Source organism: Balaenoptera musculus, chromosome 14 (assembly GCF_009873245.2).
Source record: "Balaenoptera musculus isolate JJ_BM4_2016_0621 chromosome 14, mBalMus1.pri.v3, whole genome shotgun sequence".
NCBI classification, from domain to species: Eukaryota; Metazoa; Chordata; class Mammalia; order Artiodactyla; family Balaenopteridae; genus Balaenoptera; species Balaenoptera musculus.
In genome coordinates, this window is record NC_045798.1 from 42165365 (window position 1) to 42184199 (window position 18835).

The 18835-nt window shown below is 38.7% G+C and overlaps 1 protein-coding gene across 6 annotated transcripts in view; it reads right to left on the minus strand.

Moving 5' to 3' along the window:
* ZNF521 (zinc finger protein 521) overlaps positions 1–18835 on the minus strand; it is a 280604-nt gene that overhangs the window by 246041 nt on the left and 15728 nt on the right. For all 6 annotated transcript variants that reach the window (XM_036823680.1, XM_036823679.1, XM_036823682.1 and 3 more), the window contains one exon: positions 4642–4821. In XM_036823680.1, the coding sequence (XP_036679575.1) occupies positions 4642–4821 (180 nt within the window). The remainder of the gene's footprint in view (positions 1–4641; positions 4822–18835) is intronic.

The window sequence follows — 18835 nt, forward strand, 5'->3', positions numbered from 1 at the left end:
AAAGCATCATATTACTTTTTTAATTAAAATGCTGCCAGTGTCTTTAATCTCTTCCAGATTAGACTGAAGGGTACCCTTAGCTAACTCAACTCAAGTTTGAACTTTAACACTTTAAACAAATGGGAAGGATTCCTGATTTTGTTTCTCCCCCTTTTGCTTTCTCCCTGATCCTCCACTTCTGCTTTTCCCCTCATCAATCTACCACCCTCCCCAAGAAATCACCCTGAACATCAATAAACAGGACAAAGACCCATCAGCTTTACCTTTCCTGAAATGTTTCATTAAGTCACAAATAAGCCTCTGTTTTCTTTCCTTTGTTTAAAATGTTGTGGGATAAAATGATGTGAGCACAGACTAGATTCTAAGCTTTTGGAAAGCTTAAGATCAAAATAAACCAAATATTTTATTAGGAATTGAGGTTTTTGAAGAAAAAAGTATTTAACCCACAGATATTATCTTCACCATACCATGTGCTGAAAATCCAGCATTTTCTGCACTGATATTAAAGCTGTATAATATATAAAGAAATATATTATTGTATAATATATAAAGTTATCCAGGAATAATGTTTCTTGTGTTGTTTTTGTTGTTGTTGTTTTGCTTCAGAGAGCTGAACATAAGGATAATTCCATGGCAGGAACTCAGTAAAAAGTAAACACTAAATAGAACTTCAAGTTTTTTTTAATATTGAATTTTAAAGTTAATCTTTCACATGAGAGATACACCACTCTCACCTAAGGTAAGATTTCTTGCTGGCATAGTTTATACTGGCCATATCAGTTAGGTTCCCATGTCTTCACCTTAATGTTAGTGTTGATTCCACATAAGTAAAGCTTCCCTTTAAAGCTATTCCACTGAAAACAGAATCATACTAACTGCATTTAATGGGATTTTCCAAAAATTATGCATTCTGAGGAAAAATGAATTAAATGAAGTCAATTAAATGTACATGAATTAGAAAATGCAAGTAAATCCACAAAGAATACCTATACACACCCAACAGAATGCTTGAATTAAAAAGACTGGCAACACAAATGTTATCGAGGATGCACAACTGGAACTCTCAGACATTGCTGGTGAGAGTGTAAAACGGTGCAACCACCTGTGATAAAGATTCAGAAGTTTTTCATACAGTTAAATATACCCTACCCCATGACTCAGCAATTCTACTCCTACTTATTAACTCGAGAAATAAAACATATATCCACAAAAAGACCTGTATAGGAAGGTTCACGACCACTTTATTCACAATAACCAAACTAAAAATAACCAAAATGTCTACCAATAGGAGAATGGAAAACAAAATTATGATACATTCATGTGATGGAATACTACTCAGCAATAAAAAAGAACAGATTACTCATATACACAACATGAATGAATCTTGCAGACACTATGCTGAACAAAAGAAGCTAGACGCAAAAAAAGAGTACATACTGTGTGTACTTATAAGAAGTTCTAGAACAGGCAAAACAAATCTACAGTTAAAAACTTAAAATCTAGTTACTTCTGGTGGATCATTATTGATTAGAAAGGGGTCAAGAGAAGAGAAATTTCTAGGATGCAGGAAATTATCTTAAGAGGGATATGGGTCACATGGGTATATGTATTCTGTTAAAGTTTATCAAACTGTGTACACTGAGGATCTATACATTTCACTGTATGTAAATTTATATTATAAACTATAACATTAATAACTATAAACAACTATTAAACTCTAGTTAGTTGGTCTGCTTATCATGATGATATGAGTAAGCAATTTTGAAACTACTTAATGTGGATTCTAGACTCAGGAAATGAGTAAATATATTGAGGATGATGGAAGCTAGATGTCTCACTGCTAGAGAAGATAGTAATAAATATGGAAAGAAAAAAAATTAGAATGTACCTCAAATGTTGGATTGAATTAGAGGTATCAATAGAAACATGTGGTTCTTATTAGAGAGAGAAAAATACATATATGTGTATATATTTGTATATATGTGCATTTTATGTTATTATACATGTATTATATTAAACACACATATATACATTTCCTAAATTCTGTCTGCTGATATGGTTTATAATCAACGATATACCTCTATCAATGAGTATACACAGTACCCATATCTTGATTTCTAAATACCTTTGTCCTCTTAAAGGAACCAGGGCTCCTTGGACAAAAGATTGATTAGGACTAGAACATAATGAGCCTGGAGCATCTGTTTGCAGCAGAAACTGAGTCAGTCCTCAAATAATGATGGAGACATTAAACTGACCCAGGATCCCATTCGAAGGGACTTCTACTGGCCAAATCTCAGGCAATCTGGGCATCAAAATAATGATAGTAATGAATTATGACCCACTGAATAAAATACAAATCCAAAAGCCCATGGTGATACGAATACAAAAATAAATGAATGAATAAGAAAGGAAACTGTGGCAGAAGGCCAACTAATAAATACAAAAATTATAAAGCTAAAATGGAGATTTCATGACAATGAAAATATTTACATAGTGTCAAAGCATCTTCCCACAAATTACTTATTATTTAGAAAGGGAAAAGAGCAACATTTTAACACTGGAGAAAGTTGGTGGACACCACCTAAGACAAGTATTCAGTGTTAACCCCATCCACACGGGTATAGTATAGTCAACATCAGGTACCTCCTGATCTGATGTACTGAGAAGGGCACAGCATCACTTTGGCGGCATGCCTGCCATGGAAGTATGTAACCTGAATTTAATCATGAGGAAACATCAAGCAAACCCAATTACAGATGGGCATTTTATAAAGTGCTGGCAGGTACTCCTCAAAAAATGAGAGACCATTCCAGGTGAAAGGAAACAAAAGAGACATGACAATTAAAAAATTATGCATGATCCTGAATCCCAGATGAGAAGAAAATGAAACAAACAAACAAAAAACCTCTAAAGGACATTACTGGGACAACTGTTGAAATTTAAATATTGGCTGTGGATTAGATAACAGTATTCTATGTGTTAAATGTGAACTTTCCTCATTTTGATAAGTGTGCCGTAGCCACGTAAGAGACTGTATTTGTTCTTAGGAAATACAGCGAATATATTTCGAAGGGTGTGAGGTCTCCAACCTTCTCTCAAATGACTAAGAAAAAATATTAGTGAAGAGACAATGACAGATCAGATAGGGTAAAATGTAAACAACTGGTGAATCAGATAAGTGGTAGATGGGAGTTACATATACTGTTTTTGCAATTTGTCTCTAAGTTTGGAATTGTATCAAACTAAAAGTTACCAAACCCCACAAAAATATGTATATAGCAATGCTTATATAAGCTTCACAGATTTTCAAACTTATACTCCAAAAAAAACGATAATGGGTTTTCTGAAAGAGAGGAGAGTCTATGGCCTAATAAACTTACTCACTGCAATCCCTTTTTGAAGAGCCACAGTGCACTTCAATAAAGAAGCCTATTTAACTGGATTTAATCCAACAGTTCCATAATAATCTGTTCAGGAAACCTGCTTAAAATGGAACACCTATTAAAATCTTACAAAAATATCAATATTCTGTGGAAAACAGCTGGAGAACCACTTGTCTAATAAATACATTTCCTATACATGGTTAGTTGAAGAAAGATTTGTGCTAGGAAAATAAGATAGAGAAAGAGATCTACAAACACACACAGACAGACACACACACACACACACACACACACTGGAGCAGTGTCAGTATCAAATAGTAAGAGAAAAATGACAGGAATCTAAAAAGAGATATCTACCTAAAATGTCCCACCCAGCCTCATATAGTATGTTCTTGCAGGATATATTTTTAAAGAGGGTAGAAACTTGGTAAACTGAGTTTTACTTTTATCCAACAATTAACTTGAACATGTCATGCTTCCTGTCATTTTAAATCTGATTCTTCCCGTGAAATGCATAGCAGAATAGCTTCTGTGCCTTAGTGAGCCCCTTCTGTGGGCCAGGCACTGTGCAAGACTCAGAGAATACAATGATGAATAAGACAGAGTTCCTGCCATCCAGGAGCTTCCAGTCTAATGAGGGAGATGGAAAAGTTAACACATGCAGTGAACACTGTGGTATTCAAGAATAAGCATCAGGCTTTATAGGAACACAAAAAAGGCACCAAACTCAGCAGAGAGCGACCAATCAGTGAAAGTTCTCTTGAGGAGATGATATTTAAACTAAAATAAGTTCGTGCATGCTAAACTTCTGTGAAAACTTATTCAGAAGGTATTTTTAAACTTTATTTTAGCCACCCAATGTTAGGCTCTGTATCTACATGGTATCACGGTAGTTTAAAAAAAAAAAAAAAAAAAGGAAATGAAAACATATCCATTAGCTATTAAAATCTGGGTATAATTCAAAATCTAAGGATGACTGTGACAATGAGTTTGCCGTAAACCATCACCTTGGAATTCTTTCTTAAGCGCTTCTAGACTGACCTAGGTACCCAAGTAGAAGAATGTAACAGCTGGAAGAGAGGGTGAAAAAAAAAAAAAAAGGAACAAACGGAAAAAATCAGAAATAGAACAGTACGAGAAGACAAGAAGTGGCAAGTGTTGTTTACCTGTCAGCTGAAAAACAAGAAACAAACGGAAATATCAGAAATAGAGAAGACATATGAGAAGATGCGAAGTGGTAGGTGGGTGTGTTTACCTGTCAGCTGACATCGATTAATCTTGTGTTCTGTGATGTCGCTCAGTGACTCAAACACCTGGAAGCAGCTGTCACAGCTGTGCACGGCCTCGTCTTCCAGCTCCTCCCCATCTTCTGGCCTCTTCTTACAGTCCCCTGCCTCTCCATCTTCAGTCTTGTCTTCAAGTTCACAGTTGGGGTCTGAAAGAAAAATCAAGACTGTAAGTATGGTGTTTAAAGACAGGTTCTTTGAAAGTAGCGCTTCATCTTGCTACCAAAACCAGAAACACCTTTTTCCTTGAAGCTGCACTAGGAGGGCTTTATTGTAGATTTTATTACAGAAGCATCAAAAGTGAGACTTCCCTAAAATTTGTCAGTTCGTGATGACTGGCGTTTTTCCTTTTCTCCTCCAACATGTAGCCCTTTTCCCAGCTCCTCTTTCAAATAATTTGCCACACTTAAGGTTAACTTTGACATTTTTTTTTACAGCCTTTGTTTGCTTACAAGAGAGAGATAAATCACTTTTAAAATTAAACAGTCTCCAATGCAAAGGGAAAAACCACTGTGCTTGAGAATGAATTCCTTTTCTGCTAAATATACTCTTTCACAGGAAATTACCAGAATTAGCCAAAAGTCTAGAGTAAGCTAAGCTAATTACCATAGGCACAAAATTGACCTTTACTTATAAACTGGTCAAAACACACAGTTACCCCATTATTTGTTAGACAGCAATTGCAAAATAAGTTCTACCACATAGCAAAACATTCTTGCAAGCACCAATTCAAGTGTAAATATACTGGTATGTCTCTTGTTTTCAAAATCATCAAAAAATAAAACAAAATATACAAAGAGCAATTGCAAATTATAATCAAGTCAACAACTTGAACCGGCATTATCAGTTTCAAAAAGCTAAATAGAGGGAAAACTAAAAATAGTGCCATTCTAACCCTAAGAATGATACAAAAAGAGTGAGGGGGAAAAAGAGAGCAAAACACATGCAATATTTTCACTTAGAGCTCAATAAATACGTTGTTATTTTTTTTACGCTGTCTTTTGCCTCATTTTAGTGAAGTATCCCCAAACATTCTAGTGTCACTGCTCCGCTTTGCAGGAAAGCACAGAGGGAGAGAAGACGCCTCTTTAGGGAAAATTAGGATAATACAATCTGTGACTTAACTTACAGGACATTCATTTCTAATAGCAAAAAGTCCTCCAAAGTCAGAAATAAATTATGTCTCAAAATAGAGTCTTCAATGAACAGTTACAAAAGAACTGTATCCAGATACCTAAGAAATATGTAATGTATTATCTGTAGTCAATTTTTTTAGATATGGGAGGATAAATATTTGCAATGTTACGATACAGAATTCACAGAATCAAAGTAGCCCAGACTTCTTAGAAAAGTCAGTAAGTGCCACCACACCACTGTCTGCTGTCGGAAAGTGCTTCCTGCTACCTTGCATGTCACGTGCTTCTACCAACCTATTTCTACAAGTCACGGTGCTCCCCTTTGGCTGGCAGTTGTTCCAAAGCCTTTCTTCACATCTGCAATAAACTTAACTATATCACCACCCTTCAAATGATTCACATATACCAAAATCAACTTACATCTCAACATATATAATAATCTCTTGGGTTTGTAAAACAAAAGCAGAATTCCCAAATCAAAGAGCAAGTAGTTTTGTTTGTTTGTTTATTTTCAAAAAAACCCAAAAAATGTGTTTAAGTAAATTGGTAATTTGAGTTGATTTGCCGTCTGGAAAATTATCTCAACACTCTACGCGGTACCCATTTCAATATACTGGGGTTTAGACTGCTCGTCCCTGGGGGGAGTAATCACAGGATCTTTTTCGTTTGTCTTGTACTTTGCCCAGCACAGCACGGTGTCCAGGTAAGTGTTTAGTAAATATTATTTAGTGATGACAAGAAGGGAGGGGAGGGAGTAAAAAAAGAGTACACTAAAAAGTCCTTTACTGGTATTTCTTCTCTAAACAGGAACAGACCAATCATCTCCAAATTCAAAAGCACCTACATGCCTACATTTTCCAAAACTGACACTGTATAATCCATCACATTTGCCTTTACTGGTTTCAAATGTTTCATCTAGAGCTACAGACGCAAGAAACAGGTAATGGTTCAAAGAGCTCCAACAAGCTAAAACCAAGTGGTAAAATACTGCCAAATTAGAGTAATTCAGGAAAACAAATAACTGTCCCAATTATGGTGAACTGGCCCGCACACCGTTAAACACTTAGTGGAAGGCAGCAGGTGCACACTGAACACTCGGTTGTTTAGCATGAGTTTCCAGTTTCTCATAAAACTGACAGCACTCACAGAAATGTGGCTGCTAGGTCTGAATTTTAATACGATTATTTAAACGCTATGCATCAAGTTTGCAGGCCTGTTTGTTTTTAAATAAGCAGACACTCTGAATACTTTAAGTAGTATGCAGCGAAAATGATAAGAACTTGCCTCCCTTATTATTCAAGGATATGGACACTTCACACGAATCCAAATCAGGCTTTCCTTGTGGTGCAGTGGTTAGGAATCCACCTGCCGATGCAGGGGACATGGGTTCGAGCCGTGGTCCACCAAGATCTCACATGCTGCGGAGCAACTAAGCCCGTGCTCCACAAGGACTGAGCCTGCGCTCTAGAATCCGGGAGCCACAACTACTGAGCCCGCATGCCACAACTACTGAAGTCCGCGTGCCTAGAGCCTCTGCTCCACAACAAGAGGAGCCACCGCAATGAGAAGCCCGCGCACCGCAACGAAGAGTAGCCCCCACTCGCTGCAACTAGACAAAGCTCCATGCACAGCAACAAAGACCTAACTCAGCCAAAAAAAAAGCAAAACAAACAAACAAAACAAAAGATCCGTTCATTTGCGTTAGGAGTTTCCATTCCTAATGGCAGTTGAGGTAGGAAGATTCTAGAAAGCTGACACTGTCAACCATTTCTTTCCCACAGGCGGCTACACTTCAATAATTGCACATGGACTTAGTTATGTAGTTTTTATAAAGCCCTTTGAGAGTCAGTCATAAGAAATAACTGTACTGCTCTGCTAGCCATTCAGACCTCTGACTTCAGCCCAAGGAGTTATAAATACAACGTCCGTCCCTGTAAGCACTGCTCCAACCCGAACACCACTGCAGGACGGACAGCTTGTTATTCCAACTCTACTGTTGTACTACAAACCCACCCAAAGGGCAATATTTTAAGATACCCGCACACCCCCCTGCACTGCCCCCCACAAACCCCATCATAGCCACAGGCACTGCTCTGTCCTCTGCCCTAAAGGAGGCCACCCAAATCCGTTTCATCCATCACAAATGACCTCTGCCCAACCAACCTGCCGGCCCATCCCTTCAAAAGGGTCCCTATGATGCACTGGACTGAAAGTGTTCAGACTCGGATAAAAGACACAATTATTACTGTAAAAATAAATGGCAGCTCTCTGTTTCCGATATTGTTAACGTTACTTGTAAATGGAAATTTAAAAGAAGTGTAATTTTTCCCCTTATTATGTTCCCTGGTGGGTGGTTCCTTCCTTCTTCTCATCCTCTTCTTCATAAGGGCTGTTATTGCTACAACTTGGTTTAATAAAATTACAACTTTGGGGAAAATGAAAAATTGCACTGGCTAAAAAGTGTTGGAGGCTATAAACCCATGGACTTCAATTAATTTCAAGTGTGGGATCCGTTTAAGGCCAACCAGCAGAAATTCTGTTCTGTCCATGTAAAAATGAGGTTTCACCACATTTACTTTTTATAACCTATATAAAAGTCAAGTAAAAGTAATGAATATCTAAAAGCCATCTCAGTGGACTGGCAAAGACTATCTGTATTCTTGAAACTCATCCTACATATTTCTCTCTGTGCAATAAGGATTCCATGCCTGATCAAAGTTAAAATGTCAAACCACTGAGAAAACAGCCCAATTTCCAATCCATTTCACTGCCTAGAAATGGACCTCCTTCCAAGCCACTTTTGCATGGAAAAGCACTGGCAAAAGAAAGAAAAACTAAGAGATCATGTGGTTATAATTATTACCAGGCAAGGAATATTTCTGCAGCTCAGTGGTAAAGTAAAACTCTGCTGCTCTCTGTTCCCAGTAGTGTCCATCGCAAAACAACTGCCTCATTAAATCTCTGCAGTAAGATTAATATGCCGTAGCTGCACTACATTTATAACCTGGTACTCTATAAAAAGCACATTTAATGGTAAGAGCCAGAGCCTAGATACAAAGTATTACTATAAAAACTTCTGGCAGTGAGTATGCAGTCCAGGCCCTCTGTCCTTCTTGCTGGAGATATAAATGAGGCTTTTCCTGGTTGACTCTTAAGCGTGAGGCTCTACCTTACAAACCAGTACATTTTTATAAGAGTGGCAGAAACACAGGGTTCTGAGGATGATGTAAATATGAACGCAAGAAGACTGCTTAACAACTAAGATTGGCAAGAGATGAATGAACCCAAAATAGTCAAACACAAACACAAACTTAAAACTGGACCATTTCCTTATAGTTTGTTCTCTGGTCATAGCCAGCTTTTCACCAAATTAAACAACCATGGCATGAATTACTCAATCTTAAAGCAACCCACATAGTGCCAGTAAGTTCAAAAATAACAGCTAAAATATGCATACTGCCTTAAAAAAAGAACATGTGATGACCATGACCTCCTGGAACTTAATTACCTAAAACTATAAAAAAAAATAGATGTTCAAGAAAAAGTGGCCTCAACACTACATTACTAGTGGACTGGTAAAAATATGTTTTCGTTATTTTGGAAAGCTGCCCAAGTTTTTTCTTCCAAGGATATCTTCTGAAAATAAAAAGAGTACTATAACCCAGGTCTTATTTTGAGGAACCCTACAGTGAATAAGTAAACAAATAATTTAAACAAATGCATTCCACACTCAAATGTCCCCAGATCACTACAAATGATGCACCTCAAGTTAACAATAATCTTGTGCAAATAATAATGAATTGTCTGATTTTTTTTAACGTCTTTATTGGAGTATAATTGCTTTACAATGTTGTGTTACTTTCTGCTGTATAACAAAGTGAATCAGCTATACATATACATATATCCCCATATCCCCTCCCTCTTGCATCTCCCTCCCACCCTCCCTTTCCCACCCCTCTAGGTGGTCACAAAGCACGGAGCTGATCTCCCTGTGCTATGCAGCTGCTTCCCACTAGCTATCTATTTTACATTTGGTAGTGTATATATGTCCATGCCACTCTCTCACTTCGTCCCAGCTTACCCTTCCCCCTCGCCATGTCCTCAAGTCCATTCTCTATAAAAATAAACGAAATTGAGTTATTTGTAGTGAGGTGGATGGACCCAGAGACTGTCAAACAGAGTGAAGTAAGTCAGAAAGAGAAAAACAAATACCGTATGCTAACACATATATATGGAACCTAAAAAAAACAAAAAATGGTTCTGAAGAACCTAGGGGCAGCACAGGAATAAAGACGCAGACCTAGAGAATGATGTTTTTAAAGCTCACATGTGGTCACAACAACTGGCCTTCTAGGGTTTACTGGCATCTTTAGAAGTCCCACACCTAAAAAGAAAACCAGATACTACTCCTATTTAGAGCAAACCATGTCTGAAAGCACTCCTCCCCTCCAAGTATGTTCAAATCCCATCAACTGGTGTATCTTGATAACTTTCTAAGAACAGAGGAAAAGTGACCTTCGGGATACCAAGAGTTAACAAGGAGCCTCCCTCCTTTTCAAAAACCAAAGGGTGGGATCATTATTTTGCGCTTTCTGGGCTCTACATATGCATTCTCACTGGAAATCCCATAAGATGAAAACAGATTCAGGGAAAATAAATCGTCCACTGTTCATAAAATCGCCAGCAGGCTCTAATGAAGGAACACGCCATCTGGTCCACACCTACCTGCTACTCTGCTACCTCACTTTTTTCTACTCTCAAGAAAAGGTAAACAAACAAAAGGAAACAAAAACAAAAGCAATCAGTGAGGTGGCCAAGGATGAGCATTCCTGGAACTTTGGCTTCAGGACAGGGACGGCCCTCCCAGGCTGAGACCTGGCTGATGGCAACAGGTCCAAAGAGCTCAAATGGTCAAGGATAAAAACGTGCTCTTTTTACTTTTCCTGCAATGTTTATTTTCTAACCACTCTATTCTGTGAAAGTTATTAAATTGTTTTACAGAAAAAAAGGAAAAAACAAAACAAAAACCAAAAAACCTTTTCATGTACTGTTCTCTCCTTTGTCTCTAAAATCTTCTCAGACAAAAAGAATTATCTCTATGTTAAACAAAATCACACAGTTGAAGTTTAGAATTTCTGTGGTTTTGCTTGATTGTTCTACAGGTCTATCATGATCCTTGAAGACCAAAGAGAAATATCACAGATGCACTATTATGAAGGAGCACATGCCAAACATGAATTTATTACCACTCTTCTTTCTACAATGAAATTCCTTGTAGGAGGATGTTGAGTGGGAGGAAATTAGCCTTGGGAGAGGTTAAAACACACACACACACACACACACACAAAACAAAAAATATACATGCACATTTTGGAACCAAATAAAACGTTTCTTGGCTTCCAATCAGAATCTTACTCAAATTTCCTTCCTCTTCTTCATCCCTCTTTATCTTTAACATGAAATTTAGAAGAAAGCCATCTTAGCACTCCAACTTTCATACAGAGTATTTATAAACAGATCCCTGCCTTAGTCATTTAACCTTCAGTTTGAGTGACTGTGGTTGCCTTGTCACACCTTCAGTAAACAAACATTTTCTGAGCACCCACACAGTAATAGGCATTTGGCTAAGGCCCACGAGATGCAAAGTCTAAGACCTGGTCCTTGTCCCAAGGAGCTTGCAATCTGCTGCAGAGCTTCCCAACCAGCGGGTCAAAAGCGGGTTCAGGTGTTCAAGGATATTGATCCTTTCCACCCTCGAAGTGGCCACGTACAGCTTGAGATAACTGGAAACTCAGGCCAGTTGCCTCTTCATTTATCCAAGTGTTTCCTTCAAAACGTATCATTTTTCTGCGTGTGCCATGACATGAGAAGGGCTGGCAAGCACTGGGGAAGGGGGAGAGAGAGATGAGTAAACCAATGACTGCAGAAGGAGGGATAACTGCTCGGATGGAGGAGCCCACAGACTTTTAAAAGCCCACAGGCTTTTTTTTTTTTTATAAATTTATGTATTTTTATTTTTATTTATTTTTGGCTGCGTTGGGTCTTTGTTGCTGTGCACGGGCTTTCTCTAGTTGCGGCGAGCAGGGACTACTCTTCGTTGCGATGCATGGGCTTCTCATTGTGGTGGCTTCTCTTGTTGTGGAGCACGGGCTCTAGGCACACGGGCTTCAGTAGTTGTATCACGTGGGCTCAGTAGTTGTGGCTCGCAGGCTCTAGAGCACAGGCTCAGTAGTTGTGGCACACGGGCTTAGTTGCTCCGCAGCATGTGAGATCTTCCTGGACCATGGTTTGAACCCGTGTCCCCTGCCTTGGCAGGTGGACTCTTAACCACTGTGCCACCAGGGAAGCCCAGCCCACAGGCTTTTAAATCAGATGGTGCAGGGCAGGAAAATGTTACCCAAAGAGTAGCAAAATTGGGCTAAGTTTTAAAGAATGGGTAGCACTGAGGGCAAGTAGAAGATGGCTCTCCAAAAAGAGGAAACATATGTAAAGGCAGAGATGCAAAACATGATGCTTTCCAGGAAGCGCAAGCTCTTCTGTGCTACTCAAATGAAGGGCTCTGGATACAGAGGAAAGAAAGGGGAGCAGTAGCAGGGACAAGGCTAGAAAAGTGGGCAGATCACGAAGGAACTACTGTTAACTAAATGTTCAAATGTTAACCTTGGCGCTATGAGAAATCATTGAAGGATTTTAAGGAGAGCGACTGATCGCATTTACATTTTAGAGAGATGCCCCACTGGTGATTAAGAAGACGGTTTGGAAAGAGACCAGACCTGGAAGCAGGGAGACCAGTATGGAGGGTCTGACATAATGCAGGGAAGAAGTCCAAGAGAGCAAGCTAAATCAATAGCAGAAAGGAGGTCATGGGAGGCATCCCAGAAACAGGATTCAGAGGACTTAGGACTGACTGTGACCCTAAGAAAATGGGGAGCTGTCTCAGTGACAGCCAGGCATCGGGCATGGTGGAGCCGGTCCTAGAGATGAACTTGCTATCTCAGCTTTAAAATAGGTGTATCAACCAAGGCTAATGACTTGCTTTCTTCACTATCTTCACACCCAGATTTTGCCTTTTATCCACAATCCCAATAAAGCCAAAGCTGGAGACAGACTGGACAGAAATATCACAATCATACCAGCTAACTTTTTAATCTAGTGCGAGAGATTTGCAAAGGCCCCGGTGACACTTCCTGGGACTTAAGAGGTTTTTGGTGAGATTCCTTTTACTTTCGTCTTATTTCAAACACACACAAAGCCAAGGAAACATAAATGCAAAATTTGACTAAGAACAAAAAGAGATACTGATTCTAATAGCTCTCTTTTATTCCATCTTTTAGAGGAAAAAAATTAACCCTTAGTTTAAGTTAACATGATTCCACATGTAGTTCATGATCCTTTTTGAAAGACAAAGTAATCACACTAGACCGCTACTGTCAATAATATAAAGCCAAATGAAAACATTAGAACATTCACATTAAAAGGCTTAGCCTTCATGTGGAAGAAAACAGTGCGAGAAACCACAAAAAATGATAACAAGTCAACAGGGCAAATATGAGATGGAAACACTAAAATGGGGACACAAACTCAAAATTATCTAACCTAATAGAAAAAGAAAAAAATTACCCTGCAAAGGTTTTGTTTTGCTTTTCCCCTAGATGAAGGGTTTCCAGGGAACTCTCCAATGTCTTTTTATTGTTGTTTTTGTTTTGTTTTGTGAGGCTTCTTGGCATACACCTTTCTTCTCGCCAGATTTGAGACTCTTGATTCTTCCAGTTACCCTGATGCCTTCATGCTCAGCGTCGCTGGCTCACTGAGAAGGGGCTGTTGGTAACATCTGAATATAGTCCCTAACTCCCTACAAAAACAAACAAACAAACAAAACCAACTTCTACATCCCTATGCTCGATATTAAGCCAAGCCTCATGGACCCTTTCTTCCATTTTATATCAGAAAAAATATTACATAAAAATATTTTTAATATCCAGATATACAGGTCTAATTTGCTACAGCCAAGTGATTTTAAAACTGCTAACAATCCACTCTGAAGGAAAACAAATTATTTTTAAAAGATTTATGCATAGTTTTTAGCACATAATGACCAGGTACCTTGAAAAATGCTTCTTAGGGCAACTACAACAATAAAGGAAACACATTTTGAAACTAGGATTCAGGCATTTGGATATCTGGAGAAAAGTCTAGTTATTTCTTCTTTAAATGTAACCAACAAGCCTCAGGTATAGTAGCACAGCAAGGAAGCATTACTCCATCCCAGCCAAAGAAAATCTGGGAAGAAAAGTTTTATATTCCAGGCGTCATACTTTCTGATACTTCTACCAACTGTTCTTATGACTTCAGCTCTTTTAGATTAACACCAATCCAATTGTAACAATATTCCTTAATTGGACACAAAGTTACCTATGTCAACAATTACTGAAACACTAGCTTAGGGAGAAAGTTTTGTTTTGAACAAGAAATATCCGTTTGCTGCAATGTAACAATGCTCATCTTTAAATTTCGAGATGATAAACTCATTCACAAAAATCATTCAAATATTACCACTCCATTCTCTTTATTAGTGACTTTGTTTTTGCTTTTGTTTTAATTTGGGAAGTTCCTCTTCTAAATTGCAATGATATATTTGAAAGACGGGACAACTGGTTTTGCCTAAAGATTGTGAATTAAACACCAGATCTGGATGGAGCATTATTATTCCACTAAATGGAATCATATAGCTCAGGAACGTGAAAAACTTTGCTTATTTTTTTCCTTTTTTCCCCTTCCGAAGCTCAAACTGGTTCTCAAACAAACTGGGGATCAAACTGTCACTAAAATAAAGTAGAAAATAATTTTAAAGCAACATTTTTTTAAGATTTTTTTTCTTTCCTTTCGAGCTGGCACACAAGTAAGTGTACAGCCCACATTTCTAAGAAATGATCCCATTCAGGAAGATAAGAAAGTAGTTTCTAAACAACTTATTTGGTAACATGATGGCTCAGCAAAAAAGAAAGAAGGAAAGAGAAAAATCCTATAAAATAAGGTACATGTTTGTATAATGAAAGATCAGAACAAAAAGTGAGGCTGTGATTTATGACTTATGAGCTATTACAAAATACAAGAAAATTTATGTATAATTGGAAAAAATTCATTTTGTTCTCCTCTAGTTGGGCTAATAAATTTTAAAATATAGGCAACCCTAAATGTCTAAGGTTCCTTCAGCCTGATAAACAAAACAAGAAAGCCCACACAACCAAAAATAAACTATAAAAATAGATCATTATTGATTTAGTACCATTTCTGAAACACTTTCCTTAAGGAATCTGAAACAAAGGGAATAAAAGAGCATCATTTTTTAACTTTTTAACTGCACTTTTCATTTCCTAGAACACAAGAACTGCTTATGTTTGCATGAGTTTAATGTTTTTCTTTAGTTCTAATGCAGTATCTCCAAAAACCAGATTTTAATAAGGCACCTTTTTCCTACAGAATGACAACCTTGCCAAACGTGCATTCCATCTGCATGTATCTGCAGACAAGTAATAAAGACACCAGTGCCATTAGCATAATCAATACACAATTTACAGAGCTACCCAGATAGAACTGAAAGTGAACGTGTATGCCATTATCTTAGTAACTATAAATTAATAGTCGTTTGTGGAAATATATTCCCACTTACGTTGTTTCAATCCTGAATTGTCAAGATAATGAGCATAGATATAGATATAGATAGTATATATTACACATAAACGTTTTAAATGATGATTTATTATCAGATAATCCCCAAATACGCGTAAAGTAAAATCAACTAAATCAATCACACATAAGGCAGAATGGCTGATAAATAACCATATTTAACCATTTTGGTTTTTTACCATGTGCTTTAATAAGCAGAAAATATATATATAAATATACACATATATATAACATTCAGAAACATAATTTTCACTGGAGAAGGAACGTGTTCTCAGATGGTGAGCCAGGAGATCTCACCCTATTTTCTTAAAAGAATAATAAGGACACTAATCTGGTCAATTCTACTACTTGCTGCTTGCAATTTTTAAAAATCCAACCCTTTTGAAAGTTTGTATTTAGCCAACACTATAAAAAAAAAAAAAAGTATGTGCCATCTCTGAGCTCTCATCCCTAAGACATCAGAATTGGCGTCATTTCTTCAGGGATGGTGACGGGTCATGCCCGATTCCCTCCATAGATGGCATCGATGTCCCACCAGTCCTCGGGACAGCCCACATCCAACACGTGTGTCCATCTTGTCACAACAACAAAGCAAATTTGCATGGAAAAGTGGCATATTTCAAATGAAAGAAAGCAGACATTGCTTCAGGATGGTTACCTGCCACTGGGAAATGTGAATTGGTTTTTCCCCCTAGCTTCTCCACACAGTGTATTTAAAACAGCCAACGTGACATTACCAGGAACTATTCAGCCCAAAGTCAGCTGCATTGCCCCAATGTTGCAGGCACAGTCATCGGTCACTTCTCCTATCACTCAAACTGGTGGAGGGCTCGACCTAAGCAAGTCTCCTGACCTTTCAGTGACAGCAACCAGAACACCTTTGAAAGTCCACTCAACCTCTATAAGGAAATATTTCTGCTGAGAGCTCACCAGCAGTGGGAAAACACTCCTGGGTCCCTCACTCCAGCACCGCACCCCACCCCGACCTTCTCTAAAATACCTCCCAGATCAGCTTTCTGAGGCATGCGATTCTTTTATCTGAAGCCAAAGTCTTTAATCACACAATTAGGGATTTGTCAGGTTTCCGCTGCTTTCAATTCTCTCTCAGGTGTAACTGACTAATACCATTTTTTTTTTCTTGTAGAAGTAACTTTTGGGGGTTGGGGGTGGAATAGTATAGGGAACTGAGATCAAAATGCTTAAAGCAAAAAGGAACACAAGAGGGGGGAATGCGGTGGCCACAGGGTTCATTATTTCCACCTCTTGATTTGGCTTAAGATTGGCCTTGGCTTCTTCTATTAGAAAATTCTGAGACTCAAGCCTGCCTATTTTCAAGTCAGGAAATCTACATTCTTTTTCTGCTTCAGCTGTGCTAATGGGATGAGATCTGTATCTGTGCCTCAGTTTCCTCATCTATAAAACTGACACAATGATAACTGACAAGATTCACTTAAGATCAAATGAAATAGATACACAGTGTCTTTAGAAACATTAAAGAGGTGCCCAAATACAAAGTATTTGCCATAAAGAGTGAACTCACCTCTCCTCCAGCTCCATTACCCCCCCCCTTTATTGTAGAGAATGGTTACTAAAAGTTGAATATAAAAACTTGCACCATTCCTCTTAGGCTTTCTCCAGGAGGGGGAATAGTTTCTGCTCTACACAAAGAGACAAGGCAGCCACAGACTGTGCCATGCACGCCTCAGGACTTTGCAGAAGAGGGAAGGATGAAGAGGAAGAACTGTGTCTGCTTCCTCAGCTTCCCCGTGAGCTTCACCCATAATCAAAAGCTGGTACTACTTACAAACTTTCTAAGAGGCTGCTAAGATACCTGTTAGGCATCTTACATGTGTTACCTAATACAACAGCCCTGTGAAATAGATTCTTACCATTTTATTGGTAAGAAAACTGAGGCTTAGTAGGTTTCATAACATGCAGGATTCAAAACCAGGTCATCAGGCATGGTAACCCTCAGGTCAACTCACTGGGACACAGTGATAGGGGACAAAAGCCTGAGACCCTGACAGCTAACACTAGACTAAGGAAGGTAACTCTCACAGGGCAGGAGGTCTAGGATTCTGGCTTTTGTTGAGAGGCTGAGAAGGATGGGGAAAGTCACTTTACCTTCTACAGCCTAGAATGTGTACAGCCGCGAGAGGCAATTCCCAGAATCAGAAATCAAGAGACTGAGACTCTTCCCTGTTCTATCACAAAGTCCTGGTGTGACTTGGGATGGGGCACAGAAGCTCTTCCGGTCTTGGAGACGTCAGGGTAGATGGGTGCTCCAGCACCCTTGCCCCGCTCAGGCCACTGCACTTGCCTGGCCTCTCACCTCTTCTCTAACAAGACATCCAGCCGCAGCCAGGGCCGACCTGTTAGGAAACTGAAAGGCCACCCCAGCCCTTTCTAAAGCGTCTTCTAGGATATCTATTTCAAATTATCTCAAAGTGGAATTTCCTTTGTCACTTACTATCATTTAAGGATATTCCACTCATTAAAAGTGGCCTCGCACAATCCTCTTGACTCTCTCCACCCCGATTTTCAATTACTATTTCTTTCACTTCATTTAGCGTTAAGATTGAAGGAAAAAGTATAAATGGATATTTGAAAGTCATCTGATTGGATGTGTTAAGGTTTTAGGCTTTGTCCATATAGAAAGACAACTTTATGACAGTTATAATTTAGTTAAAATAAAAAGACATGGTAGTGTCTGCCCAGAGTATCAGACAAATGAGTGCTGAGGTCAACCAGCGGGCAACAGCACAGGCTGGGTTTCTAAAGCCCAAAGGGACAGTCGGAGCCCAGCAATCTGGGAGTGGGGACCGGGTGATTTCATGAACTAAACACAGAGAGGACTGGTGACTACATGAGCAAGGGAAGGCAAGGGGAAATAAAAATAAAGCAAACTGAACAGTTAGGACTTACTGCAGAAGGGAATGAAGAAGAAATGAAGAGCAGAGAAAATTCAGACAATCTGCCCCAAAATAAGGTTTCACATAAAATTAAAGCAGCGGCGAGACACAGCCAGGCACGGACTGGTAGGTCACAGCCAGTCAGCAAAACACATTCCATCTTTACACCCTCTCCTCATACCACTTCTAGACAACACAGAATTCCTCTCTGAAGCCTAGAAGAAAATGCTTCTAGATCAATTTACTGATGGGTATGGTGATGTAGAAAATCATCCCCTTGTTCGGCTAATTCCTCTGTAAACTCAAGCCCAGATTTACCTTTTTAATTTAAGGATTATTAATCAATCTACTATGATTAAACCTTCATAATGATACGTGAGTTATTTGTCTCTACCTCCTCTCCCAAGAACGATTAGCCTACCTTTGCA